The sequence below is a fragment of the Zea mays genome, chromosome 3, assembly GCF_902167145.1.
Source record: "Zea mays cultivar B73 chromosome 3, Zm-B73-REFERENCE-NAM-5.0, whole genome shotgun sequence".
NCBI lineage: Eukaryota > Viridiplantae > Streptophyta > Magnoliopsida > Poales > Poaceae > Zea > Zea mays.
The window spans coordinates 13414036-13440156 of NC_050098.1; the positions used below are offsets into that span (position 1 = coordinate 13414036).

Consider the following 26121-nt stretch of genomic DNA (forward strand, 5'->3'; position numbering starts at 1 on the left):
ATGACAAAGGATCAGCACCTCCTAAACAGGAGAAATATTGCATGGTTAAATGGAATGAACAAGAAAGTTATAAGAAACTGGGTCTTAACAAAGCAGAGCCATAGAGATGAAACACACACTTCTAAACAGATGGTTCTCCAAACTTCCCTTGGGCATAAATTCATACACCAGAAGCCGGTTGTCACCATCTGAGCAATAACCAATGAGCTTAACAAGATTCTTGTGGTGAAGTTGACCAAGGTAATCAACCTCTGTCTGCAGCAGAAAAAAGGAAGAACAGTCACGATTCATGAACAATGACAGATGTCCTAGGAGCAGGGAAAATCTAGAAGAGCTCCAAGCCTACCAGCCATTCCTTGTGTCCTTGAAAACCTTTCGGTTTAAGCTTCTTCACAGCAACAACCATACCACTCCCAGGTCTTGAAGGAGCAAGCGTGTGCTCATCAATCCAACCTTTGTAGACATGCCCAAACCCTCCTTCCCCAAGAAGGCTGTCCGGTCGGAAGTTCTTGGTTGCATTTTTTAGATCATTGAACGTTAATGCCTTCAAATTAGAAGATGACAAGATTTCACCTTCTGTCCAAGGAGTAGGAAGCTCATTTCGATCTCTCATTGATGGAAGAGTCAGTGTTGAACGACTTGAGTTGCTCTTAATTGTGGAAGGGACTGACGACAAACTTGTCTTGCTGGTCACTTTTGATGGGTCTGATCTCTCAACAAGAAGCAAAGGAAAAATACGCATGAGAAGAACTTGATATGGTATCAACAGTGTTAACGATTATGAAGGTGTCATATATATACTCATGAAGTCTGGTACCAACATTACGACAATTAAGTAATTGTCTGGTATTGTAAACTCATTAAGCTGTCAATTTGAGAGCAAACAATGCTCCAGCCTTCGAGGCTGATCATATGTGGAAGTACTTCCGTAACTTGGTCTCTACCAAATTTGTGAACCTACTGCGTGCCATTCGAAGGAGTAAAACTATGTCACAGAATTCCTACTGGATCCATAATAACCTCTTCCGTTTGTTAACATGAAAACAAAGTAATATCAAGCCTAGTGTTCAGATTTGCAAATGATGCTTGTGAAAGTGTCGTGACTATATTTAGGCACAAAAAGTTCCGACTGTTGCCTTTCCCTATCTCTGTCTTATCCGACAGAAGTAACAAAGAGGAACTAAAGTTGGCCAAGGTAATCAACCTCCGTCTGCAGTAGCAAAAAACAAGATAGAGGAATATATTCAAGTGAAAATAACAACTACGTGAGAGAAGCAACCATCAATCAATTGAACAGAAAGGGGGGGGTGACAGGTCGCACGCAAGCGGCAAACCTTCCTTTCATTAGTTCATCACGAAATTCTACCAGCGACGCCCAATCAGTGGAACGCTACAACACGTAGAGAGAAAGGAAGCAGCTACCTGGTGTGGTAGTAGAGCTGGTAGTAAGGCAAAATACCTTTTCTGTCTTGTAAGGAAAAATACCATAATAAAGTCCAAAAAAATACAAAATTCTTTTTGTCTACTTATGAAAGTGTCCAATGTAATAGAGCTAGAGATTACCAGTTTTCCTCCTTGTAATTCAATATCTTTGCAGAAGCGAACATGCAAGGGTTGAGGAGCAGTTGGAGGAAAATCTTCAGCTAGTATTGCAATGGGCGAGCCGTTTTATCAAATTTGTCTAAGGTGATATATTTCCCAACTTCCTGCAATCTCTAGTCCATAATCGACATTGTGTGGTCTTCAGGCAACAAAAAATCTTTGCCACTACTCCGCATGGAAACATCAAAATAGCGTGATCATACAAAAAATCTATTCATGCGAGTCATCAAAAATATTGAAACGACACCTTCTAAGAATTTAAAACGGATAAATATTACCTCCAAGGAACTTATTATCTGCACCATGGCTAAATGTCATCCCTATATAGAATCTTTTTGGGTGCTCCAAAGGTACCTGGGATGGATGTTCCATTGACAAAAGAACGCAAATTAAGTCGACAAAAATCAAAGAACACGAGTAGGAAAAGACAAATCACCCTCATCAATCCTGGTCCAACCATCATACCTACTGAGCTCAACGCCCAGGATCACACATACACGTGTACCCCTTCTTTCCTGTCGCAACGACCTCAAGCAAGGTGGAGGTGGCCGGCTAGCGCAGAAGCAGCGTACCGAAAAAGGATTCAGTCGATTGGTATAATTCAAGAATAATAAATTAACAAATAGGGGAAACAACTCACTCATACCAGAGGATTAAATATGTGGGACAAATTCTTCACCACTTCATCACTTTTTCATGTGTACTGATGACATTGCTCATAACAAAATAGAATAGGCATAATAGGAGAGTAATTAAAAATCTAAACAGAAACGACCATAGTAAAAACACACAACACACTCACTATCTAGATTATATATACGCAGCACACTCACTATCTAGAATAAGCAGCTAATGTTGGGGCTTCAGGAGTAAATTAAATAAGGAGTCACTAAAAGCCAAAAAAGTGCTGGCACGCTAGCAACCTCGAACCAAGTAATCCATGGGTTTCCGATATTAACACCAATATCCTCTCCTAACTTCAAACACAATAGGTTCTGTACACCCGCTGTCAAGAAGAGAGCATTGGAGTTGGCAGATGCCTGCACAAGAAGAGCAGTTGGCACATAAACTGAGCTGAGAAACAAGTTCCAACCCAATGCAAAAATTGCAGGACTGTACCTTCCAAACAACACTTGCCATGGTACAGACATACGCCTTGTCCGTACAAATTGCCTAACCTCCTAGTCATCACCGTGAAATAGGAAACACACCTGGTTGACTGACCATGGATCGACGCGTCGACGAACAAGTCTTTTCAAATTGTTCTTTCAGATAAAAATGTCTTTTTTACACATATATGTATGGAAACAAAGTTAGGTTGTATTGCAATGGCGAGGGTAAAATTAATTGAATAAATGTCGCTATTGGTCCCATGTTTTACTTAAGCTTCATTTCGATCCTTATACTTTTAAACATTCTAATTGAGTCTTCAACCTTCAACATATGATTAAACAGATACATTCACAGTGGCAAGTGAAGGGCGAGCATCCTTACCATCACAGCAGAATAGCCCAAACCCGGGCAGATTTGTTGGTTCCCTAAAATCTCCGCTTACTAATACCAACTGAAATCATGAGAATTCCACGACGTTTCTCCACAGAAATTAGTCAACTACTGAAGTCCACCCGACCAACTCCACAGAAATTCAGCTACACAGCTAGTGCTAGAGGCAGGAATCCAAACCTGGGCCAGCAGCCACTCCAGGGTTGGGCGCGTCCATCGTCGCGGTCGTATCCTCCAAGTCAGACGCCCGAAAATTGGCTAGCGACACAAGCAGCAGCAGCAACAACAGGTGGGCAGTCCTGGCAATCCGCTGGTGCACAAGTGCAGTACTATCCGTGCTGCGGGCGTATGAGCTCCATGGATCTACGCAAACGACGCCCGCGGGAACGCGCACAACCAGGCCTCACTGGACCACCTGCGTGCGTTGTTGAAGAAAGTTTTGACTAAACTCACCTTGAGAAACTGAAGGTCGATCAGCAAAAGCGTGGGGAGGTGGAAGAGGCGGTCTTGTCCCTATTGTCGTAGCGCCTGGCGGTCTCAAGGTCGCCGTCGGCGATGACGCGCACTTGGTACGGGAGGTCGTCCTCCGAGGCTCCGACACGACGAGGAGGCGGTTGTTGTGGTACACCAGGCCGGCGTTGCGACCCCGATCTCTTGCGATGCGTCGAGTACGCCGCAGAGGGAGCAGGCCCCGAAGAGGAGCAGGCGCTGCAACCGAGCTGACGGCACGCGATGGCTTACTGGGGGCGCAGGGGTGAGCTCTGACACATCGAGAGGAGAGACGGGGTGGGGCGAGGGGTTTCGCCATGGGCGATTAGTGAGGGCGTGCACAGGGAGCGTGCGGAAGTGGCAGAGCTGGCAGAGCGGTTGAGGTCGTGGGGGAGGAGGTCACGGGAGTGGAGCTCGTGTGTGCGGCGTCGTCGCGGAGGCGGAGGTTGCCGAAGAGGATGACAGGCGTCGTGCGTCTGGAAGCTGGGCTGCATGAGGTAAACCACAAATCGTTGTGCGAGGGACGCTGGGCCGCACTCATCGTTGGGCCACACGAAACCGTTGGGCCTCACAAATCGCTAGCACACATGCATTGTTATGAGGTTTGTTTGATTAGTGCCATACCGTCTATTGAGAGAGTTGGAACGTGTCCTATAAGCGTTTCTGTGGATAGTCTGTTGCTCAGTCCGACTTCTCCTGCTCTGGTGCGACACTAAGATAAGCTTTTTGCGCGACGCGGGGCCGGTGGAGGCAGAACAGCAGTTGGCAGAACACGCCGGAGGCAGAACACGTCAGAGGCAGACTACTATTGCTTACTTAATAAGTAGTAGAGATTTTGTATATATGCCTACATTCATTCATTCATCAACATCCATTCAAATACATACATAAGAATTAAGAGCTAAAACGACTACTATTTTAAAACGGCCGGGTTGGCTCTTCCAGAATAGAAATATCGTCCTCTATCTACGAGTCTGGTGACCTCCATATACAAGGTCCACTTCAGCCTCGTTGCCCTCTCCTAGTCCCTCACCTCATTCGCCTCTCCCTTCATGCCATGCTCCACATGTCGGCCTTGCCCCCGCTCGGCTCCTCCTCGGCGTCCGGAGCGGGCATTGATTACGACGTGGGTGAGGAGACTCTTGCCTTCCACATCCGCGCCATGGCTCCTCTGGTGGGTCTAGACGGTTCCGCGATGTATGGCGACCGCGTCATCGACCTAGCGTGGGACCTCTCTCGCGCGCTTCCTGGCCTCGAGGTCCCCCAAGCCCTCCTTGGGCTTCTTCGTCGCCATCGTTGTCTACAGCGAGATGGTCCTTGCGGCGGGGACTTGACGATGCATCAGACCTTCTCGCACCGCATGCAGTTCTCATATGAGCTCAAGGCCACTGCCAACCGCGCCAAAGTAATTCTTGCAGGACCCGCACCTCCGCGTCGACAACGGCACGAGCGCCAGCCGGAGCTCGCGCGAGGGCACACACTGCCCGATGTGTTCACCGCGCAGTTCCTCGTGGGGAGCCCGCTGCTCGCGCGCCTAACAACACCATGATCGCTATGCTCGAGGTGATCCACCTCCACTCCATTGTCCTCCCCGACGTCGCGCTGCACTGGATGATCGCCGCATGCCCCTGCCTCCGAGAGCTCGACCTCCGTTACTGTCGTCGTTTGCGCCGCGTTGACTCAGCAACGTGGAGTGCCTAGAGGCGGCGCCACCGCAAATAGATATTGTGGAAGAGGAGAAAGAGAGGGGAGGTCACGACATTCTACCCTTGTCGTCGGCACATATGAGTCCAGGTGTTAATGGTGTGGGGATTTCCATTCTATATGTTTGTTCCGTTGTTTTGTTTTTATTATGGCAGATTGTTCCTCTCAGCTTTTATTAGTCTAGTATGTTGTTCGTAATAGCAAAAATCTCAGAGATTAAGGAGCACAATTGCATAGTCTAATTGGAGGCCTCCAATTAGACAATTGCACTCTAATATAATAGAAACTAAGGCTATTTCTATCGGTCTCTCTATCATATTTATTATCTCACTCTTTATTTTAAATTCTACTGTATGAAGTGCAATATATAGCGCAAAACCGTATTTTACCGTCTATAGACACGCCTTACCGAATCGAAGTGCAATAAAAAAAAGGAACAATTGGATATATACCATTAAAAGATCCAAACTTTAGATATATACCATGGACCCCACATGTCATTGACTCATGTGGACCCACATGTAAGTGAGGTAGTAATGGTATGGATCCAAAGTGGTCATCTTTTAATGGTATGATCCAAATTTCCCTAAAAAAAATCGAGTTTATTTCGTCAAGAGTCTCTTCCTGGTCCAAAGCCTCCGCCCGTTCAATCCCTCTTCTGACTTCCCCTCCGGTGCCCGCCGACTGCGAACCCGATCTCGATTCGACCCCCCAAGCCGATCATGGCGGTCGCCTTCGCCTCCTCGCGGCGCGCCCTGCACACCCTCCACCGCCGCCTCCTCCTCCACCCCTCCCCCACACCCGCCGCCGCGCGCCGCGCGCTACCCACTTCCACTCGTACTCCCATCCCCGCCCACTCCCCCACCTTCATCTCCTCCTCCTCCTCCTCCTCCTCCTCCCGCTTCTTCACCACCGCGCGCACCGATGCGACGAGGCTGCGGCACGGGGTGCTGCCGCAGCGGCTGGCGGGCGGGGTCAGGTCGGTGGCGAGCGGCGGGTCGAAGCTGGCGCCGCTGGGCCAGGGGGTCAAGGGGCTGGGGCGGCCCATGGAGGCGGCGAGGAGCGCGGCCGCGCGGTACCGCGCGGCCGTCGGCCTGCAGGTCGAGGCCTTCTGGCGGCGCAACTACATGATCCTCGTCGGCGCGGGGGCAGTCGTCGTCTGCGTCGCGCTGTGGAGGATCATGTTCGGCATCGCCAGCACCTTCGTCGGCCTCTCCGAGGGCATGGCCAAGTACGGCTTCCTCGCCCTAGCCACCGCCCTTGTCGCCTTTGCCGTGAGTAGCATTCCTTTCTCGTTTTCCCTCTGGGCTAGGTATTATGTTTCTGGTTGGCTATAGTCAGAACACCTGGTAGTTTGTGTGCCACTACTGCGGTACTGCTCTTCTGATGCTTCAGCATACTGCACATGAGCATACCACGACTGTTAAGACTAAACTGATAGCTGGCTATCCCAATGGGCTATATCCATGATAAGACTTAGGCCTTGTTTGGTTCTGTGTTCCCAGGAATTGAGAGGAATTGAAAAGTAATCTAACAATAAAATGAGAAGCACTTTCTAGATATTGGTTTCAATTCATGGGATCCAAACATGCAGTTAGTGAACTGCACTTTGTGCCCATTCTGTTGATCAAACGGATTGGCTTTGGCATCTTTCATTGAAGCAATACAGCAACACGGCCAGAAGTTACATACCATATTAGGATGGACTGTAAATTTGTTCGTCACTCTTGCTGTTATTTTCGTTCAGCTGCATGCACATGAGCTCATTGCAACTGTTAACACTACATTTTCTATATTGGTGAAAAGACCTGTGACTGTGAACTGCTCTAGGTGACCATTCTGTTCATTACACGGATGACGGCCAACATCCTTGATAAAGCAATACATTGTACCGACCGTTTGACCGAGTAACATCCCTGAATGTTGCATATCATGCAAAACTGTCGTCTTCAATTCTGACCTTGATCCTTGGTTTGTTTAACAACCAACTGCCCTAGTCATATCTCTTGTTGCAACCACTGTGTGCCATTCAAATTTTTTATTTGCCAAATAATCCTTACTTAGCTATGGTCTATGGGTATTAGGTCAGTTCACCATGTGGACATTAATAGAGTTCTTATGCAGACAACAGCTTACCATGTTGGGAAACAAATAGAGAGCCTATACCCTGCAAGATGGTCATATTAATAGCAGATAACCATGCATCAGGTGCGCTTATATTAGCATCTTTGCCATTGTGTTATGTCATTTTGGGTGTCTGTGGTCTAGGCCATATTAATCTGTGAAATATATTACAATCTGTTCAGATACAAGAACAGAATATGAAAAGTATGGGTAGTGCGAACTTGACTGCAGAGTACCGAATCCATTTTAACTGAAAATTATCAGTGAATGTGCTTTCCACACAATATATCTTCTTGCCAGTTTTCTTGTGCCTATTCTTTTGGTTTACTCTCAATTTTATTACGTTGAGCAATTGACTATCTTCGTTTTATAGGGCATGTATGCCCGGGCAAGGTTAACCATAAACCCTGACAAGGTTTACCGGCTGGCTATGACAAAACTCAATACATCTGCTGCAATCCTTGAAGTTATGGGTGCGCCCCTAACTGGTACTGATGTCAGAGCATATGTTATGTCTGGAGGAGGCCCGAAACTGAAGGACTTCAAATTTAAGCTTGGCAGCAAACGGTGCTTCCTCATTTTCCCCATCAAAGGATCAGAAAGAAGGGGTCTTGTAAGTGTTGAGTTCAAGAAGAAAAAGGGACAGGTACTTGGATTTCTTTGTATATTTGTAGTAACATTATGCTAGTACTCAGTAACCTAGATTTACTAATAGACACATGATGTTTGTGTAATCACATTATGATTAAGGTTGTAGTCATTCAGTGAATAAACAGAAGTTTAGACACACACTGCAAAAGCGGAGTTAAATGAAGCATCCTCTCTTGCTTGTTCCTTGGTGATATATAAATATTGTTTTTCCTTCAAATTTAATGGTACTGTTATATTTGGATGACAGCTCTTCTGTTGAAATGATTTACAATTATAGTATTCTGGACGAAAAAAAATAAAAAGACGCAGTTAGCCATTTTGAAAACACTCTTTATAGTATTATTTGAAGAAATCAAACATACAGTTTAAAGCTTCCATAAAGTAATTGGTATTACCATGGATTTTACTCTTTTCACCATGACACCCTGTTTTCTGACCTTTGCAGTATGACATGAAACTACTAGCTGTTGACATACCAATGGCATCAGGTCCTGACCAGCGGCTGTTCGTCGTCGGTGATGAACAAGAGTACAAGGTGGGCGGGGGCTTGATATCTGAGCTGCGAGACCCGATCGTAAAAGCTATGGCTGCAGAAAAGGAGTTTGATTATCTTGATGAAAGAGAGGACGAGGAAGATGAGCGGAGGGAGCGTGAGGAGGCGGAGCAAGAGGAAGCGGAAGCATTGAGGCGCGAGGAGGAAAGGTTGCGTCAGCAGGCTGAAGAACGGAGGCGGCGGGAGGAGGCTGAGAGCCTGGAGAAAGCTTCGTGACATGATTTAACTGCATCGATTTTCCACCTTGTGCATTGTTTTATACTTCTCTCCCCCTCCCGGAGTGTAGCAGTCCGCGTTTCCACAGCAAGAGAAGATTGCTTCTGAGTTCGGTTGAGTTCCAGACTTCCAGGTGGTCGATTCGGCGTCACCAGTCTCAAGTTGTTGAGGAGAAAGGAATAATTTTGCATGTTCCGCAACAGAACACTTCGGCGAAACAATGTAATTTAGTGGTTGGTCAGTTGTTAAAGCCTTTTTTTTTTTTGCTGAATGTCTGCGGTCATGGAATTGAGATGAGTAAAGTTGAGTTTGTAGTTAGGTTTTGATTAACCCAAAAAGATTTATAAAAGTTTAATTCATCATCTCTCTCCTTAGTTATAGCCACGCATTGTAATCTTTTCAATTGATATCAAAGCCTCATGTTCGTTGGTTTATCTTAAATGCTTGAATTAGGATGTTCGATGAGGATCCCCCCTCGGTTTTATAGGGTGACGATTTTCTATAATAAAAAATTCATATGAAAGCTCAACTTAAGGTTATAAATACTATAGTTTTTAGAGCCACCGTTCAAAGGCTTCCAAAAATCAAAGGATTTCACCAGTCTAATAGGTGTTGAGATATATTATGGGAAATAGAATGTTTATGCCCGGAATGTATTTAATATAGTACCCAATTACAAGGACGCTCTAATATTTATGCACTGCGCGAGGGAAACAAGAGCGCGTATTTACCGTATAGTTATAAAGAAATTAAATTCTTATTAACAGACACCGACCAGGGGCAGGCGTTGGATGACTGCGCGCTAATGCATCCACGTGAGCTGCACTGTAGTGCGCATCACATGGAATGGAACGGAACGGAACGGAACCTTTGCCTGTCTGTACTGTACTGTACTGGCTGGCTGGCACTGGCATCATCCATCCGTCCACCGTTACTGTTCTATAGCACTAGAACCTGCTGATTCCTCGTCGCCAGCTTCTCTTTCCCCCACCACAACCCCCCGCCGGCGCGGCTCCCGGTGTCCCTTCCACTCTCCACCCTCTCCTTCCCTTCGGCGCCAAGTCCATCCGCCCCTCCGAATCTCCGATTGCCGCCGTCCAGGTAACGACTCCAATCCCCCCAGAGTCCGGACTACAGTCTGATCAGATCCACCAGTCTGCGCTTCCATTCCACGCCCAGCTCGCGCCTCCTTGGGCCCTGTTCCCTTTTTCTTCGCGCAAAAAACTTCACGGATTTGCCCATGTTCTTCGCTCCTAGATAAGACTGCTCCGCGATCCCGCGGACCGGTGGTTCCGGTTCGTCGGAGTTCCGGATCCCGTGGAATACGCAGGCTGGACTAGATACCGCGCCTGTCAGAGTCAGACTGTAGTTGCCGTACCGGCGGAAACGCTGAAATTTTGGCCATGGGGGCGATGACAGAGCTCAAAGTGTCCGGTTCTTGCTTGTGATGGTGGAGGGCTGGAGGCGATCACCGTAGCACCCGACTCAAAGCGCTGGTATCATCTGACGTTGGAGCTATCCGGGTCCTACCACCGCACCAACTCGGACCGGGGTTTTTTTTTTCCTGTTTTTGGTGTGTCAAAATAGTTGGTCAGTCCGGTGATCCCCTCATCACCAGCAGATGTTGGGAGGTCAGGTGGCCATGGGTGTAAAGGGTTGGATATATTATTGAACTGCAGTACTGGGCCGTGGCTTCAGCACGCTGTAGCCGAGGGAAGTTCCCTGCACATTAAATTTTAGTCTGGTCACATCGGATATTTGAATAAATACAGTCTGAACTATAAAACTAATTACACAGGTTGGAACTAAACGGCGAAAAAAAAACTTATTAAGCCTAATTACTCTATAATTTGCCTACGTGATGTTATAGTAGACATTTGCTAATTATTTTTTGTCTTGCAATTTAGTCTTCGTCTATGACCGTATCTTGAGCAGCCTTTTGCCGCTGCTGACCAGCGCCCCACATAGGCTGTGTCCATTTATCCTTTTTTTTTCACTCACAGACTCGGTGTCTGAAAGAGTCTGATAGAGTTTGCAGTTTTGGCAGGTGCCGGCCGACAGTTGAGAATGGGACTGAGGCGCCTGATGAGATGCTGCTGCTGCATTGCAAAGGTCAGCTTCCTTCTCGCCACGCACACGCACACGCACACGCACTGACGCACACGCACAGCCCTACCTAATCAATCAGTACTACTATCACACATTTTATTCTCTCTGTCCTAAACTGCCGAGTGTTTTTTTTTTCTTTCCTGCTTGCTTCTCTGGTCTCTGCCCGGAGAGCTAGCAGCACGCGGACGACGGCGACAAGATCGATTTCGGAGGTGGCAATGTTCATGTTGTCACAAGCAAAGAGGACTGGGACCAAAGAATTGCCGAGGCAAACAAGGATGGGAAAACCGTGAGTACAACCTGCCCATGGCCATGGCCATTCTAGCAACCGATAGCCACCATCTGTTCAGTATAGCGTAGCATGGCACTTGAGGCTAGCGTGTGCATTACTGGACTTTTTTGTTTGTTTGTTTGTTTGTTTGATTGTACTAGGTGGTTGCAAACTTCAGCGCTTCCTGGTGTGGGCCGTGCCGTGTCATCGCACCTGTCTACGCCGAAATGTCGCAGACGTACCCTCAGCTCATGTTCCTGACGATCGATGTTGATGACTTGATGGTAATTAAGCGGATGTTTCTCTCGGGACCTTTTATCCTTACGCGTTATTACGACTACTACATAAGGCCCACAGAAAACGAATAATGTTTTGCACATCACCAGGGAGCTAGCTGCGTTCTAGAGTCATCATAGACCGACTGACGATCCTCCCTCGATTTTTCCTCATGCCACACAGGAGTTCAGCTCGTCGTGGGACATCCGCGCGACCCCGACCTTCTTCTTCCTCAAGAACGAGCAGCAGGTGGACAAGCTGGTCGGCGCCAACAAGCCTGAGCTGGAGAAGAAAGTGGCCGCCGTCGCCGACGCGGCCGGCAGCAAGACAGTGTAGTGTAGGCAAAGACCCGCCTAGCTTGTTGACCTGGCCCTGTACATCGTTATATCCTATTGTTGCTGTGTGTTTCTTTCTTGGCACCGTGCGCATGCGTCGATCTGTCGGCGGTAATGTCTTCCGCCATGTGCTGATTGTAAGAGTTGCCCGGTAATGGTAATGGTAATGGTAATGGTGTCTTACGGTTTCTGTGGTGGCAACTGTTCAAGTTCGTCGTGAAGGAGTGCCGTTTCCGCTTGTGATCGTGATGAGAAAAAAAGGGTTACCTACCTCACGGAGGGAGGGAGACGCATGAGCGTGGCGATGGCGTGTGTGTCTTGGCCTCCTGGCTGGCTCTTGGGAGGCGGCCGTACATTCGGACATCCCTCCGGATGGTGCAGTTGTGTAGGCACTCGTGGAGTCGTGGTAGCGCTGTCGCCCACCTTGTGCTTAGTCCATGCCTTTCCCCTTCCCTTGGACGCTTCTGACAGTTTCCAACTGGTACTGCTGGTAGGGCGCATGATCGCAGTTGTGTCCGGTGACGAGGCCTACTAGAACCGACTGAAGGCCTCTCTCTCTCTCTCTCTCTCTCTCTCTCTCTCTCCGTCCGTCTCCCGCCATGGATTTCGAAATACTACACACACCCTCGTACGAATGACCGCACGTCGTCATCCATCCAACAGAGTAAACGCGCTATGTTCGCGTGTGGCAAAGCAAATAAACATGGCACCGATCGAACCAATGATTGTCCCCAAAACGACAAGCTGGGCGCCGTGTTACGACACAAGATAATTATATATGAGGTAAACAAAATAATAGCTAGATAGCTACATACATATCTTGCAAACTTTGAAAAGCACCCGCCCCCGGTCCGAACCACGCATCCACATTTGGGTTTCCGAGAACCAGATTATTGTATGAGATGAGCTAGCTGTTGGTTACGCGTGCAGGGTCAATGGCTCGATATGTAAGTCCTACGCGCAGTAGTGTATGCCTGTGGACAGGTCACCAACAACCTAGCTAGCCACGGCAAGCATATTTGTTTTTTAATAAAAAAACACAACCGAGCTGCATGTCATCATCCAGAGATTGTCACAGATTTGGTTTCACGAGGCAAACTGTTTTATTAACGAAGGCGGTCGTAGAATGCAGACGTCTCTTAAAACATAGGGGATTTTTAGAGACTGTCACAATATTCTACTGAGGTTGTTCTCAATATTTTAGGGTGTGTCTCCCCTCCTTTTATAGTCCAATAAAGGAGGGGGCAATTACCAGAGTAGATGGATCTGATGAGATCCGTGCGGTGACTGGTCTTACTGTGGATGTCAGACCATATGCCCAAGACAACGTTGAAAAGACTAATTTTGAAAGGGCTAATTTCGACACAGTAATCTAATGATTGTCGTTATGTCTCGTCAGACCTTGTAAGATGGTCCGACGGTAACCATCGGGGCAATACGACGGTCACGACGAACTCAGCTTGATTTTGCCTATACCGACTAGTTGGCCAGTTGGGGATAACAAATACCCTACCGAGTATCTATCACACTTGCTCTTTCCCCGTTTAATAGCCAAAGCAAGTCATACATAATGTGATAAGAGACCATGACACAGTGAGGGATTTCATGAGATTTCACAGTCTCATTAGCGCAAACAGTAGTGATTAGTGTGCCACCCATTGATTTTATCGGTATTGCTAGAGTCAAGTGAGACTTTGTGCTTATCACTCTTGGTGTTCGACATAAAGAATGAACTCAGGACGGTTTGGTGGAGATCAGAGTGTGGTGATCACCCGGAGAGGTTGTGAGTGACCTAGCTCAGGACGTATACACGGTTGCGAGCGAATTACCATGATGAACTTGGTCCTTGCATACACAAGGGGAGGGGGGCAACACCTTTGCGTGGATGCTCTAACGAGGATTAGTGGGAAGTGCCGACTCTGAGAACTTATGAAAACTTGATGAGTCATTTAAACCCTTGCATTACTTTCTATATTTTTTTGGGTAATTTACTTTAATTTTTTATAAGAATCGTCATGTTGTTTTATGAAGTGTTTAGGCTAGTTTGACCTCAATTTATATGTTTGCTCTTGGTTTAGGCCTACCGTTTACTTTACCAGGGCGTTTGGATCCCTTCGTTTTAGAGGAATTGAAATTCACTCAATAAAGTAACTTATTTAGTTTGGAATTTGACATTCCACTACTTTCCAAAGTTCAGATATAAGCCTATCTCAAATTCATGGGGTGGAGGATGGAAAAATGATTTTATGCATTAGTAGAATTTGTTTCTACTCTGTAACTTACATGACACTATTCATTTCACTTCTCTATAGTAAAAAAATATAGCACATAAATATCTTCGACATGTTGCTAATAACAGTATACTAAATTAGTATTATTAGAATGAAATTTAATTCCAATAACCCAATGAGGCGTAAGATATTTTTTTCTTGTGATTTATTTTTTTCTATGACTAGGGTCACCACCAGCGAGACCATGCATCAAAGACGAGAAAATCAGACAAGAAAGGTGTTAAACAGTGAGGGTATGAAAAACACATTGATGGGTCCTGTTAAGTGCAGTTAATTTTCTCATTTTTTCCTTCAAAAGTGATAGCTAAACACATTTTTTATCAAAAAATAATTTTACCGTCGTTTATTTCCATTAAAAATAACGCTAGTCAAGAATACAACAATGCATATCGTTTGCGATCAGAATTCAAAACCCGCGGCAGTCCGGTGAATTATAGCGGAGCGGCCCCTAGAATTCCCGAAGGTGAGCAATTTGGAGTTGAGTTCTCTGGTGCACCGGACAGTCCGGTGTGCCAGACCAGGGCACACTTCGGTTGTCTTTTGCTCTATTTGTTTGAACCCTTTCTTGGTCTTTTTATTGGTTTATTGTGAACCTTTGGCACCTGTAAAACTTATAATCTAGAGCAAACTAGTTAGTCCAATTATTTGTGTTGGATAATTCAACCACCAAAATCAATTAGGAAAATGTGTAAGCCTATTTCCCTTTCACGAGCGAATTACCGTGATGAACTGATAAAGAACGAGCTCGTAGATAGCACTAGGTCCTTGCATACACAAGGGGAGGGGGGCAACACCTTTGCATGGATGCTCTAACGAGGATTAGTGGGAAGTGCCGACTCTGAGAATTTATGAAAACTTGATGAGTCATTTAAACCCTTGCATTACTTTCTATATTTTTTTGGGTAATTTACTTTAATTTTTTATAAGAATTGTCATGTTGTTTTATGAAGTGTTTAGGCTAGTTTGACCTCCATTTATATGTTTGCTCTTGGTTTAGGCCTACCGTTTACTTTACCAGGGCGTTTGGATCCCTTCGTTTTAGAGGAATTGAAATTCACTCAATAAAGTAACTTATTTAGTTTGGAATTTGACATTCCACTACTTTCCAAAGTTCAGATATAAGCTTATCTCAAATTCATGGGGTGGAGGATGGAAAAATGATTTTATGCATTAGTAGAATTTGTTTCTACTCTGTAACTTACATGACACTATTCATTTCACTTCTCTATAGTAAAAAATGTAGCACATAAATATCTTCGACATGTTGCTAATAACAGTATACTAAATTAGTATTATTAGAATGAAATTTAATTCCAATAACCCAATGAGGCGTAAGATATTTTTTTCTTGTGATTTATTTTTTTCTATGACTAGGGTCACCACCAGCGAGACCATGCATCAAAGACGAGAAAATCGGACAAGAAAGGTGTTAAACAGTGAGGGTATGAAAAACACATTGATGGGTCCTGTTAAGTGCAGTTAATTTTCTCATTTTTTCCTTCAAAAGTGATAGCTAAACACATTTTTTATCAAAAAATAATTTTACCGTCGTTTATTTCCATTAAAAATAACGCTAGTCAAGAATACAACAATGCATATCGTTTGCGATCAGAATTCAAAACCCGCGGCAGTCCGGTGAATTATAGCGGAGCGGCCCCTAGAATTCCCGAAGGTGAGCAATTTGGAGTTGAGTTCTCTGGTGCACCGGACAGTCCGGTGTGCCAGACCAGGGCACACTTCGGTTGTCTTTTGCTCTATTTGTTTGAACCCTTTCTTGGTCTTTTTATTGGTTTATTGTGAACCTTTGGCACCTGTAAAACTTATAATCTAGAGCAAACTAGTTAGTCCAATTATTTGTGTTGGGTAATTCAACCACCAAAATCAATTAGGAAAATGTGTAAGCCTATTTCCCTTTCACGAGCGAATTACCGTGATGAACTGATAAAGAACGAGCTCGTAGATAGCACTAGGTCCTTGCATACACAAGGGGAGGGGGGCAACACCTTTGCATGGATGCTCTAACGAGGATTAGTGGGAAGTGCCGACTCTGAGAATTTATGAAAACTTGATGAGTCATTTAAACCCTTGCATTACTTTCTATAATTTTTTTGGGTAATTTACTTTAACTTTTTATAAGAATTGTCATGATGTGGTTTACGAAGTGTTTAGGCTAGTTTGACCTCCATTTATATGTTTGCTCTTGGTTTAGGCCTACCGTTTACTTTAGCAGGGCGTTTGGATCCCTTTGTTTTAGAGGAATTGAAATTCACTAAATAAAGTAACTTATTTAGTTTGGAATTTGATATTCCACCACTTTCCAAAATTCAGATATAAGCTCATCTCAAATTCATGGGGTGAAGGATGGAAAATGATTTTATGCATTAGTAAAATTTGTTTTTACTATGTAACCTACATGACACTATTCGTCACACTCCTCTATAGTAAAAATGTAGCACATAAATATCCTCGACATCTTGTTCCAATGAACCAAATGGGACGTAAGATTTTTTTCATGTGGTTTATTTTTTTCTATGACTAGGGTCACCACCAGCGAGACCATGCATCAAAGACGATAAAATCGGACAAGAAAGGTGTTAGACAACAAGCGCATGAAAAAACACATTGATGGGTCTTATTAGGTGCAGTTAATTTTCTCATTTTTCCCCTCCAAAAGTGATAGCTAAACACAATTTTTTTTATCAAAAATGATTTTACCGTCGTTTTTTCCCTTAAAAATAACGCTAGTCAAGCATACAACAATGCATATCGTTTGCGATCAGAATTCAAAACCCGCGGCAGCGCCGCGTGGGTCCCGCCTCCCAGCCCAGGTGTCTTCGACACGGATTAATCAATAGCAGCGTTTAGCAGTAACCACCCTGGCAGTGTGTTTACCTGCCACTGCCACCGGGGCCGGGGGCCTAAACTCGTCATTCCGTCCTCCCCGGGGCCCGTAGTCGCCGCGGTTTAAAGCGCCATCCGCTCTCGAGCACCACCGGGGGCTCATTTCAGGCCTAATCGCTCTAGCCTGCGCTTGCCGCTTCGTCTCCGGGCAGCCGGGCGGGGGAAGAAGACCACCTGGATCCATCTCCTCCTCGGTAAGCTCTCCCAGCCCTCTTGCGCCGCACGCCTTCCTCCAGATAGGTCATAGGTGCGCTCTCCTCTGCTCCGTCGCTATTTGAGTTTTCTGGAGGCTCGATCAGGATGTTTCGGGTTCCCCTGGAAGTCCGGAACCAGCAGGGCAGGGAGATGAATTTCGAACCCCCCCCCCCCACCCCCACCCCGGGCCTGGAAGTCCGCACGCCTTGTAGTGGAGCACGTTCGCTTAGTGTTCACGCGACGTTCATGGCGCCCTGGAGACAGGGCACGCTGATTTCAGGCGTTTTGGAGAGATGCTGTGGTTGGTTTGTCCACTGACTTTTCCTCGGTTCAGATTGACCTTTAAATCCCCGTCCCTTTCAGCTCGCCATCGGTCACCAGAGTCATCGGCTCGTTGATTATACTGGCCTTTCGTAATCCGTTCTATGTGGAAAACTCGCTTCGAGCTACATGTCACCATTACAAATCCTCTGCTGCTCTGCAGTCTGCTGTCTCTCCTTGAAGCTAGCTGCCAGACTCAAGGGCGCATAGCGGTTTGTGGTACATGCAGCCCATTCTGAACTTGTTTCCTGCGGTGCGACGGGCAGATGGGGGACTTGCTGTCTACACCGGCTTACTCATCTTATCCCCTATATCTTATTCTATTATATTCTCTATTTCAAGCTACAATGAATTGTTTTACACGACCATATATATGATATGCTGATGGAGCGCAGAATCTTTTTTTCCAAAATTTGTTTAGACGTGCTTCGGACTTCGGTATATATTTTCTCTCTCTCTAGTGCACGCGTAAGGTGACCATCTTAGCTGGTGCATGTGCCTATTCTCATCTGTTTGGGTCAGGAGACCTGCAAATTGTTTTCGATTTACTGAGGCTAGATCAGATCCTTTTATGACAATTATTAATTCTGGTAAATCTGGCTGTATGAATGCGTTCTTCCATATTTTGTAACGTACTTTGGGCTTATATGTGCAAGGCCCTCGTCCTTGTATATTAATAATTTCCGCAGATAATTTTACTTATGCTAAATGCCTAGCTGTGTTGTTCAATTATTACCATCTCCACATGCATGACAAAATTACATTCAAGGAATGAATAAATAATGTACAATTTGCAGAGATAGAAGGTAGGTTTATCATTTCTAGCCTTTCTTCGAAACCGCAGTTGACATCAGAATGTACTCGATTATTCCTACTGTGGTGGCCCCTCTGCCCTCAATCGATGCCTGCATGTGTCCATCTAGGTGTAAGCCATGTTACGTGGATCACAAACAATATCTTTTTACTAAATTGACTAGGCTCAGTCCTCACCCAATTGTTGGGTGGATATGGGTTGACAATAATTGACATTATAGTAGCTTACTAGCTTGTGTATAGTTTCTGCCTTGGAATAGCAGTTATGTCTGTGCTCTTGGGATTATTCTTGTTATGTTTGTGCTGTTGAGAGTACCTTTGTTAAGCGTTGTATGTTGGACAACTTCATACATATTTACATGCAGCGGCTGCAATTATATATTCCCTTTTCTAAAAAGTTTCAGCTTGACTCCTGAACTTCTGATGCCTGTGGGGACAGAACAATTCTGTCATCTTGGCCGTGAATTAGGCTCTCACCTAACAAGGAACTGAAGGGATAAGTAGGAAGTAGCTGCAACATCTTTTGTGCTGTGGTGTGTGATAGCCAAGTCATAGCCATACCCGGCCTGCTCCATGAATGAGTTTCCCAACTAATATTCGAGCCAAAGTGATCAGGGTACTTCATCTCCATTAGACATCAGTCCACCTCAAACCTGTTTAGGTTTACCTTGAGAAGGCATAGTAGTTAACGCAACAACCTTACTTATCATTATCTAAAAACACCTTACTTATATGTCTGTGAGATAGGCGATCTGTGTCAAACTAGATGTCTATTTCATCATTTTTTTTTCATGGCAGCTAATTGTGTACAATAAGCACTAAATGGCCTGTACTCATTAGTCGAAAGCTGTTACATTACTCATAAAAGAATGTACTTCTGTTCTTTCGCACATCAATGACTCAAAACGAGGTACAATTGTATCGTGGTAGTGAATTTTTACCCTCCCCCCCCCCCCCCCCCCCCCCCCAAAAAAAAAACCATGTTGGGTTCCTGACGTTGATCAATTTTCTGGTCCTGAGCTTTCTGGAAACCCATCGCTGTTTGGTTAGCTGATAAAGACATAAAGTCATAGTTGATAAAGATATGATCGTTCCCATCTATTTGTTAACCAATCAATGTTTTGGTCCCTGCATTTTGGAGGCTGATATGCTGAACCCTTTTCATCCTCCGCTAATATATGCATGCAGTACAGCTCAGCTCTACAGGTAGGCAGCACAAGATCTGCTTCCTACCTATATGATTGCAAGTTGATCCATCATACTTAACCTCATGCCATGCACAGCTTTTGAAAATGTTTCCTGTGGATGTAACTGGTTGCTGTTTCCTGTTACTGTCTCCATCATTCTAACAGTTCTTTAGTGGTGACATCGAACACTTGTTCTTATGCTCACTGTCAATCATGACCAGGTCAACTACAAGGAGATCTTATTTTGGTTACAATGAAGCGCATGCATAGAATGCAAACGAGAAAGTCCCATTCATGGTGGTGGGACAGCCATATTAGCCCAAAGAACTCCAAATGGCTAGCTGAGAATTTGGAAGGTAACGACTCTGTTTTTTATTGAATGACAGTATGCACCGACACTTGTTCAATCTGCAGTGACTTGTTCAATGTTCATGTATCCCGCAGTATAATAATACCATAGCACAAACTTTCCTGACCTTTTCTTTTCTGACGAGTAGAGATGGACAAGCAAGTCAAAGAGATGCTGAAGCTCATAGAGGATGAAGGTGATTCTTTTGCCAAGAAGGCTGAGATGTATTTTCAAAGAAGGCCTTTGCTTGTAAATCATGTTGAGAACTTCTATCGCATGTACCGTGCTCTTGCTGAGCGCTATGATAACGTGACTGGGGAATTGCGCAAGGGTCTTGCGCTGCAGTCTCAGGGCTCTGGTATATCCGAAACTGATTCCGAGACACAATCAACTTCATCGTGTCCAGAGCCTAACATGGAACAGAACACAGCAAAACCGAAGCGTGATGTGCTCCTTGGTTCTGGTGGGAGCTCAGACATTTCCAAGAAGGAGAGTGATGGATCATCTTCTTCTTCTTCAGATTCTGATTCAGAGGTTGACGAGGCAAGTGAAGAAAATGGCAATGGGATTTCTTATATAAGTGATGAACGGATTGCTGAGCTGGAAGATGAGCTTCAGGAAGCAAGGCAACAAATTGAGGCGCTTGAGGTAAAGAACATGCACTGCCAGTGTGAGAAACTTGAAGAGAGTCTCAAACAAGTTAGCAATGAAAAGGAAGATCTGGTAGCTGCAATTCTGGCAAGCAAGAATGAGGTCGAGGATCTAAAAGGAGACATGGTCTCGGCAGCTAAACATTTTGAAGCCCAACTAGTGCACCGTGACCATGAGATTGAGAAGTGCAAGCAGGAGGCTGAGCAAGTTTCTGAAAAGTATTTCCATGAGAAATCCACTCTCGAATCTGAAATCCAAAGGCTCCAGGAAGTTGTTAAGAGTTTTGAAGAGAACCTAACAAAAGTTGCTGATGAGAAATTGCAGCTTGAGGCCCAGCTAAAGGAACTTGAACAGACTTCTAATGATTTAGATGACTCTTCTGCTGAGATTATAAAGCTACAAGAAATAATCAAGGATCTGCAAGAAAGATTGGAAAATGACTCAAACGAGAAGAGTGTACTTGAGGAACGTGCTATGGAGCTGGAGCAAGTTCGTAGGCAGTTAGAGGATTCAAGAGCTGAGGCTAGTATGGAGCTACAAACTACAATTAAGAACCTGAATCAAGTTCTTCAAGAGAAAGCAGAACTTGAGAATCGTATGAAGGATGCGGAGCAGGCAACCAGCGACCTAAACTCCCTGGTCGCTTCCCTCGACGGCAAGCTGAAAGCCACAGAGGCGCAGCTCGAACAGCTTCACGCGGAGAGAGCAGAAGCAATCCTCGAGAGCGAGAAACAGGTATCCGAGCTGAACCAAGCCATCGCCCGTCTCAAGACGCAGCTGGAGCTGCTGTCTTCGGAGAAGGCCGCAGTCGAGAACAAGGCGTCCGCTCTGCTGACCGATGTCGCCGTTCGCGACGAGAAGCTGAAGGAGACGGACCGCCACCTGCACCAGCTGCACCTGGAGCACGTCGAGCTGATCGGAGCGGCGGACGCCGCGCGGGAAGACGCGTCGGGCCTGCGCTCACGCGTGCGCGAGCTCGAGGTGGAGGTCGAGAGGCAGAGGCTCATGGTGGCAGACAGCGCGGAGGGGAAGCGCGAGGCGATCAGGCAGCTGTGCTTCTCGCTCGACCACTACCGCCACGGGTACCAGCAGCTCCGGCTGCTCCTGCAGGGCCACAGGCGGCCCCGGCCCATGGTGATGACAGCGTGATGAGTTGAAGTGGTTGTTGTCCTGGATGTTGGGACTTGGGAAGTATGTCGAAACTCTTGACTTGAAGCTGCTGCTTCTCGGTGTGTTGTCCTGACGACATGAGTGAGTTTCTATCTGGATGAGCGGATGGTAGGAGGAAGTCGAAACTCTACATAGTTCGAGGAGAGCTTGTGCTCTGTAGTTACTTTGCACTGCGGAGTTACTCGTCAATTTGTGCTGTGTGATGTAAGGAGCTAGCTATCACGGTGTTCCCTTCTTTATTCTCTCAGTTCGTGCTCATTGTTGGTTTGCTGAAGTGAAGTGGGAAGTGGGAACGACGAATTCTTCGAGTGCTGAACTGACTCGCAAAACCCTTTCTCTGTTTTGCCCTTTGTTTAGGTTTGGCAGAGCTGTAGAGCGGTATTCTGGGAGGCGGTCCGATCTAGGGAGGGAGCCTTTTGGCTGTCAGCTACCAGCAGCGGAACAGAGAGATGATAGGCGAATATTCTTTCTTGCATGATGGTTCACAGCCTCCAGCGTTTCCTTTAATAACTGCTTACAAGGTTACGGCCCAGCTAATTGACCCATACTCCACCATTACACGGCCATTCGGCCTGCGGACACGACGGCCCATAGTTCCTTGCTCTTGGCTGCTTGCACGTGATAGCTCATCCGACGCGACGAAGTCCCTGGGCACTTCCTTGCTGGCTTGAGGGCTGACATTCTCCTCTCCATGAGATGCCGGTTGTCCCCAAACGGCTGAAGAAGGGAAGCGTTGTCGAAGAGCCACTTCGTCCTCCCAGGTGTCCAGAGCATCATCATAGCCGGACCACCGGACCTTGACTTGATCAACAACCATGCCACCTCGAGATATAGAACGGCGACCAAGCACTTGAGAAGGCACCTGAAGATCGGCATGCAAACCAGGTAAGGATGAACTGACAGGAGTAGCTGTTTTAACACTGGGTTTCAACTGGGAGACGTGGAACACTGGGTGGATGGATGCTGTAGGGGGCAACTCCAGTTCGTAGGCTACACTGCCAATGCGCTGCACAATGCGATAGGGTCCGAAAAATTTGTAAGATAATTTGTGATTAGCACGAACAGACACAGAACTTTGCACATATGGCTGCAACTTCAAGTAGACCATGTCTCCCACTGAGAACTGTCGGTCACAGCGGCGCTTATCTGCTTGGTGTTTCATCCTTTGCTGGGCACGAAGAAGGTGACTACGAACAGCTTGTGTCATAAGCTCCCGCTGCGAAAGCCACTGCTGGAGATCTGTGCTAGAAATGGCAGCATCAGTAGAGAGCCCAAGTGTCCGAGGCAAACGCCCGTATAAGACCTCAAACGGCGACTTGCCCAACGACGAGTGGAAAGATGTATTAAACCAGAATTCAGCCAGGGGCAGCCAACGGGTCCAGTGACACGGGTGGGAACTTACAAAGCATCGCAGGAATGTTTCGAGGCACTGGTTGACGCGTTTTGTTTGACCGTCAGTTTGTGGATGGTACGAGGTGCTCATGCGCAGAGAAGTACCAGTAAGCTTGAAGAGACCTTGCCAAAAGGTGCTGGTAAATATTCTATCACGATCTGATATAATGGCTTCCGACAACCCATGTAGACGGTAAACTGAATCAAGGAAAACCTGGGCCACCTTTGATGCTGTGAAGGGGTGAGACAAGGCCATGAAATGGGAAAATTTAGAAAATTTGTCCACCACTACGAGGATGCAATTGAATTTACCAGAGCGAGGCAACCCTTCAATAAAATCAAGGGAGACCACCTGCCACGCATGAGAGGGAACCAGTAGGGGTTGTAGAAGTCCAGGATAGCGAACCCGATCCGGCTTAGACTGAGCACAAACTGTACAGGAACGTACATAATCATGGACTGCTGACTTCATGGCAGGCCATGCAAAGAGTTGTTTCACACGGCGATAGGTAACTGGGAAACCCGAATGACCGCCCATTGCGCTATCATGCAGAGAAGAGATAACCTGATTGTGCAAGGCAGTATTGGAACCGAGCCAAATGTGACCCTTGTATTTTATAAGCCCATCCTGTAACTGGTAAGGTCCATCAGGAGTAGCAGTAGCTGCCAGTTCAGTGAGTAGTTTCATAGCTTTAGGGTCCTGGGTATAACCGGTCACAACATCAGACAACCATTGGGGTGTGCTCATTGATATCGCCGCAAGAGTAAGATGATGGGGACGTCTGGACAGAGCGTCTGCCGCACCATTGTCTACGCCTTTCTTGTATACAATCTGGTATTGTAGCCCCAAAAGTTTAGTAAAAACTTTTTGTTGCCACGGGGTCTTCAGACGTTGTTCAGTGAGGTGGGACAAGCTCCGTTGGTCTGAGTAAATTACAAAAGGTCGATGCTGAAGATAGGGGCGCCAATGATCGACGGCCAACAGTATCGCTAGGTACTCCTTTTCATAAGCGGATAATCCCATGTTCTTAATGCTGAGAGGTTTGCTTATATAGGCCAATGGGTGGTGATCCTGAATGAGCACAGCTCCAATGCCACCACCAGAGGCATCCGTCTCAATGGCGAAAGGCTTGGAGAAGTTGGGTATTGCCAAGACAGGAGCCGTGGATAACGCTGTCTTCAGCAGAGCAAATGCTATTTGTTGCTCATCTGTCCAAACAAACACTGCACCTTTCTTAAGCAACTGAGTGAGTGGCCTGGCGATAACCCCAAAATTCTTAACAAATTTTCGATAATAGCCCGCCAATCCGAGGAACCCACGCAGATCTTTGATGTTGTGGGGCGGGGGCCAGGAAGAGATAGCTGCAATTTTTGCGGGGTCAGTAGCGACCCCCGCCTTGCTGATGACGTGACCCAGGTAAGCGATCTCTTGCTGAGCAAAGGAACATTTAGTTAGCTTCACTTGCCATTGGTCCTTACGAAGCAACTGTAGAACCTGCTCCAAATGCAGTAAGTGATTGTCCCATGTATCACTGTAAACCAAGATGTCATCAAAAAAGACTAACACACATTTACGCAATAATGGTTGCAAGGTCCGATTCATTGCGCCTTGAAAGGTGGCCAGGGCCCCCGTGAGACCAAAGGCCATCACTCGAAACTCGAAGTGCCCATGGTGGGTCTGGAATGCTGTTTTATGCTGATCCGAGGGATCCATACGAATCTGATGAAATCCGGCACGAAGATCCAAGGTAGAGAACCATGCTGCCCCAGAAAGTTCATCTAAAAGCTCATCAATGATAGGAACAGGAAACTTGGACTTTGTTGTCAATGCGTTTAAATGTCGGTAATCCACACAAAAGCGATAATTGTTATCCTTCTTCTTGACCAGGATCACGGAGGATGCAAAAGGACTCTTACTGTGTTGGATCAATCCTGAAGCCAACATCTCAGCCACTTGAGCCTCTATCTCTGTCTTAAGAGCAGGAGCGTACCGATATGGTCGCATTTGCACCGGTCGAGCACCGGGAAGCAACGGAATCTGGTGGTCGCAATCACGAACAGGAGGTAAACCCTTAGGAATGTCAAAGACCGATGAATACTGATCAATGATATGCTGTAATTCAGCTGGCAGATCCTTAATGACCAATTGATCTTTGTCTGACAAATCCACCAGTCGACAGAGTTGGATAAAAGCTCCTTGTGTGGAAGAGGTCTGGACTCCATAGAGCTTGACAAAAGTTCGACCATGTGGAATAGATAACCACCTATCTGCCCAGTGTACTGTCATAGGACTATAAGCCGATAGCCAGTCCATCCCAACAATCATGTCATAGTGTTGCAGCTCTAACACTTTAAAGGTAGACATAAATTGATGATCCTGGATAGACCACGTGACATTGACCAACTCATGGTCACAACGCATCCGAGCCCCATTAGCTACTTGCACCAGGACTGGAGGACATGGAGAGGTACAGCTTGGAAGCTGATCAGCGACCACTGAACTGACAAAGGACACAGAGCTGCCCGAATCCAGTAAAATGAGGACAGAGAATCCGGCAATATCTCCAACAAACTGCATAGACTTATACATTGGAACTCCCTCCAGAACGGACTGAGACAACAACAAACAACAAAGGCCCTCTGAAATTGATGCCACAATTCCTCAATGAAGGTTCAAGGACTGATTCAGAGTCATCCGAAGGTAACTGAAATTGATGCCACAATTCCTCAACAAGATGCAACTGGACCGAGTCAGGACATTGGTGGCCACGCTGAAATGGCTGCCCACATTTATAGCACAACCCCTGAGCTTTACGGAATGCATACACTGATGATAAACGGTCGCTTGTTGCAGTCCCCTTGTTGGCCTCTGATGTTCTGAATTCGGTAGTCTTCGTAGAAGTTGTCGCCGCCTTGGGTGGAGGAGGTAGAGGCATAGGGCCACGAGCATAAGATTTGCTCGCGACAGTAGAATCCAGCTTCTTATAGTCCTTGGTCCGGGAACCATCGACGATCTCC

General features: G+C 46.3%; 4 protein-coding genes across 7 annotated transcripts; 3 read left to right on the top strand and 1 right to left on the bottom strand.

Annotated features, from left to right (window-relative positions):
* Positions 1–69: 69 nt before the first annotated feature.
* On the bottom strand, positions 70–719 carry LOC103651762 (probable serine/threonine-protein kinase PBL3). Its single transcript, XM_020550665.2, has 2 exons — positions 347–719; positions 70–255 (listed from the first exon to the last, which is right to left on the bottom strand). Exons 1-2 carry the CDS (start codon positions 611–613, stop codon positions 85–87), a joined length of 438 nt encoding a protein of 145 aa, XP_020406254.2. The 5' UTR covers positions 614–719; the 3' UTR covers positions 70–84.
* Positions 720–5927: 5208 nt separating this feature from the next.
* Positions 5928–9276, top strand: LOC103649707 (uncharacterized). The gene is made up of 3 exons (XM_008675442.4): positions 5928–6572; positions 7796–8068; positions 8519–9276. The coding sequence occupies exons 1-3, from the start codon at positions 6021–6023 to the stop codon at positions 8840–8842; spliced, it is 1149 nt and encodes a 382-aa protein (XP_008673664.1). The 5' UTR covers positions 5928–6020; the 3' UTR covers positions 8843–9276.
* Positions 9277–9655: 379 nt separating this feature from the next.
* LOC100280833 (thioredoxin H-type) lies at positions 9656–12023 on the top strand. Of its 4 annotated transcripts, none has more exons than XM_008674589.4 (5): positions 9656–9943; positions 10890–10954; positions 11130–11240; positions 11384–11506; positions 11682–12023. In XM_008674589.4, the coding sequence occupies exons 2-5, from the start codon at positions 10910–10912 to the stop codon at positions 11832–11834; spliced, it is 432 nt and encodes a 143-aa protein (XP_008672811.1). In that variant the 5' UTR covers positions 9656–9943; positions 10890–10909; the 3' UTR covers positions 11835–12023. The 4 variants fall into 4 exon arrangements, with proteins under 4 accessions (XP_008672811.1, XP_008672809.1, NP_001147225.1 ...); XM_008674587.4 differs by having other exon boundaries at positions 9728–9943; positions 10881–10954; positions 11127–11240; NM_001153753.2 differs by having other exon boundaries at positions 9817–9943; positions 10881–10954; positions 11682–12021.
* Positions 12024–20171: 8148 nt separating this feature from the next.
* Positions 20172–22025, top strand: LOC100502230 (uncharacterized). Its single transcript, NM_001196707.2, has one exon. It carries the CDS (start codon positions 20305–20307, stop codon positions 21688–21690), a length of 1386 nt encoding a protein of 461 aa, NP_001183636.2. The 5' UTR covers positions 20172–20304; the 3' UTR covers positions 21691–22025.
* The last annotated feature ends 4096 nt before the right edge of the window (positions 22026–26121 follow it).

Coding starts and splice junctions, on each gene's coding strand:
- LOC103651762 (XM_020550665.2), bottom strand. CDS start 613: ATGAGAGATCGAAATGAGCTTCCTACTCCTTGGACAGAAGGTGAAATC. Junction 256..346: donor AAGGACACAAGGAATGGCTG/GTAGGCTTGGAG, acceptor TTTCTGCTGCAG/ACAGAGGTTGATTACCTTGG.
- LOC103649707 (XM_008675442.4), top strand. CDS start 6,021: ATGGCGGTCGCCTTCGCCTCCTCGCGGCGCGCCCTGCACACCCTCCAC. Junction 6,573..7,795: donor CCGCCCTTGTCGCCTTTGCC/GTGAGTAGCATT, acceptor TTCGTTTTATAG/GGCATGTATGCCCGGGCAAG. Junction 8,069..8,518: donor TCAAGAAGAAAAAGGGACAG/GTACTTGGATTT, acceptor TGACCTTTGCAG/TATGACATGAAACTACTAGC.
- LOC100280833 (XM_008674587.4), top strand. CDS start 10,910: ATGGGACTGAGGCGCCTGATGAGATGCTGCTGCTGCATTGCAAAG. Junction 11,241..11,383: donor CAAACAAGGATGGGAAAACC/GTGAGTACAACC, acceptor TGATTGTACTAG/GTGGTTGCAAACTTCAGCGC. Junction 11,507..11,681: donor TCGATGTTGATGACTTGATG/GTAATTAAGCGG, acceptor CATGCCACACAG/GAGTTCAGCTCGTCGTGGGA.
- LOC100502230 (NM_001196707.2), top strand. CDS start 20,305: ATGGAACAGAACACAGCAAAACCGAAGCGTGATGTGCTCCTTGGTTCT.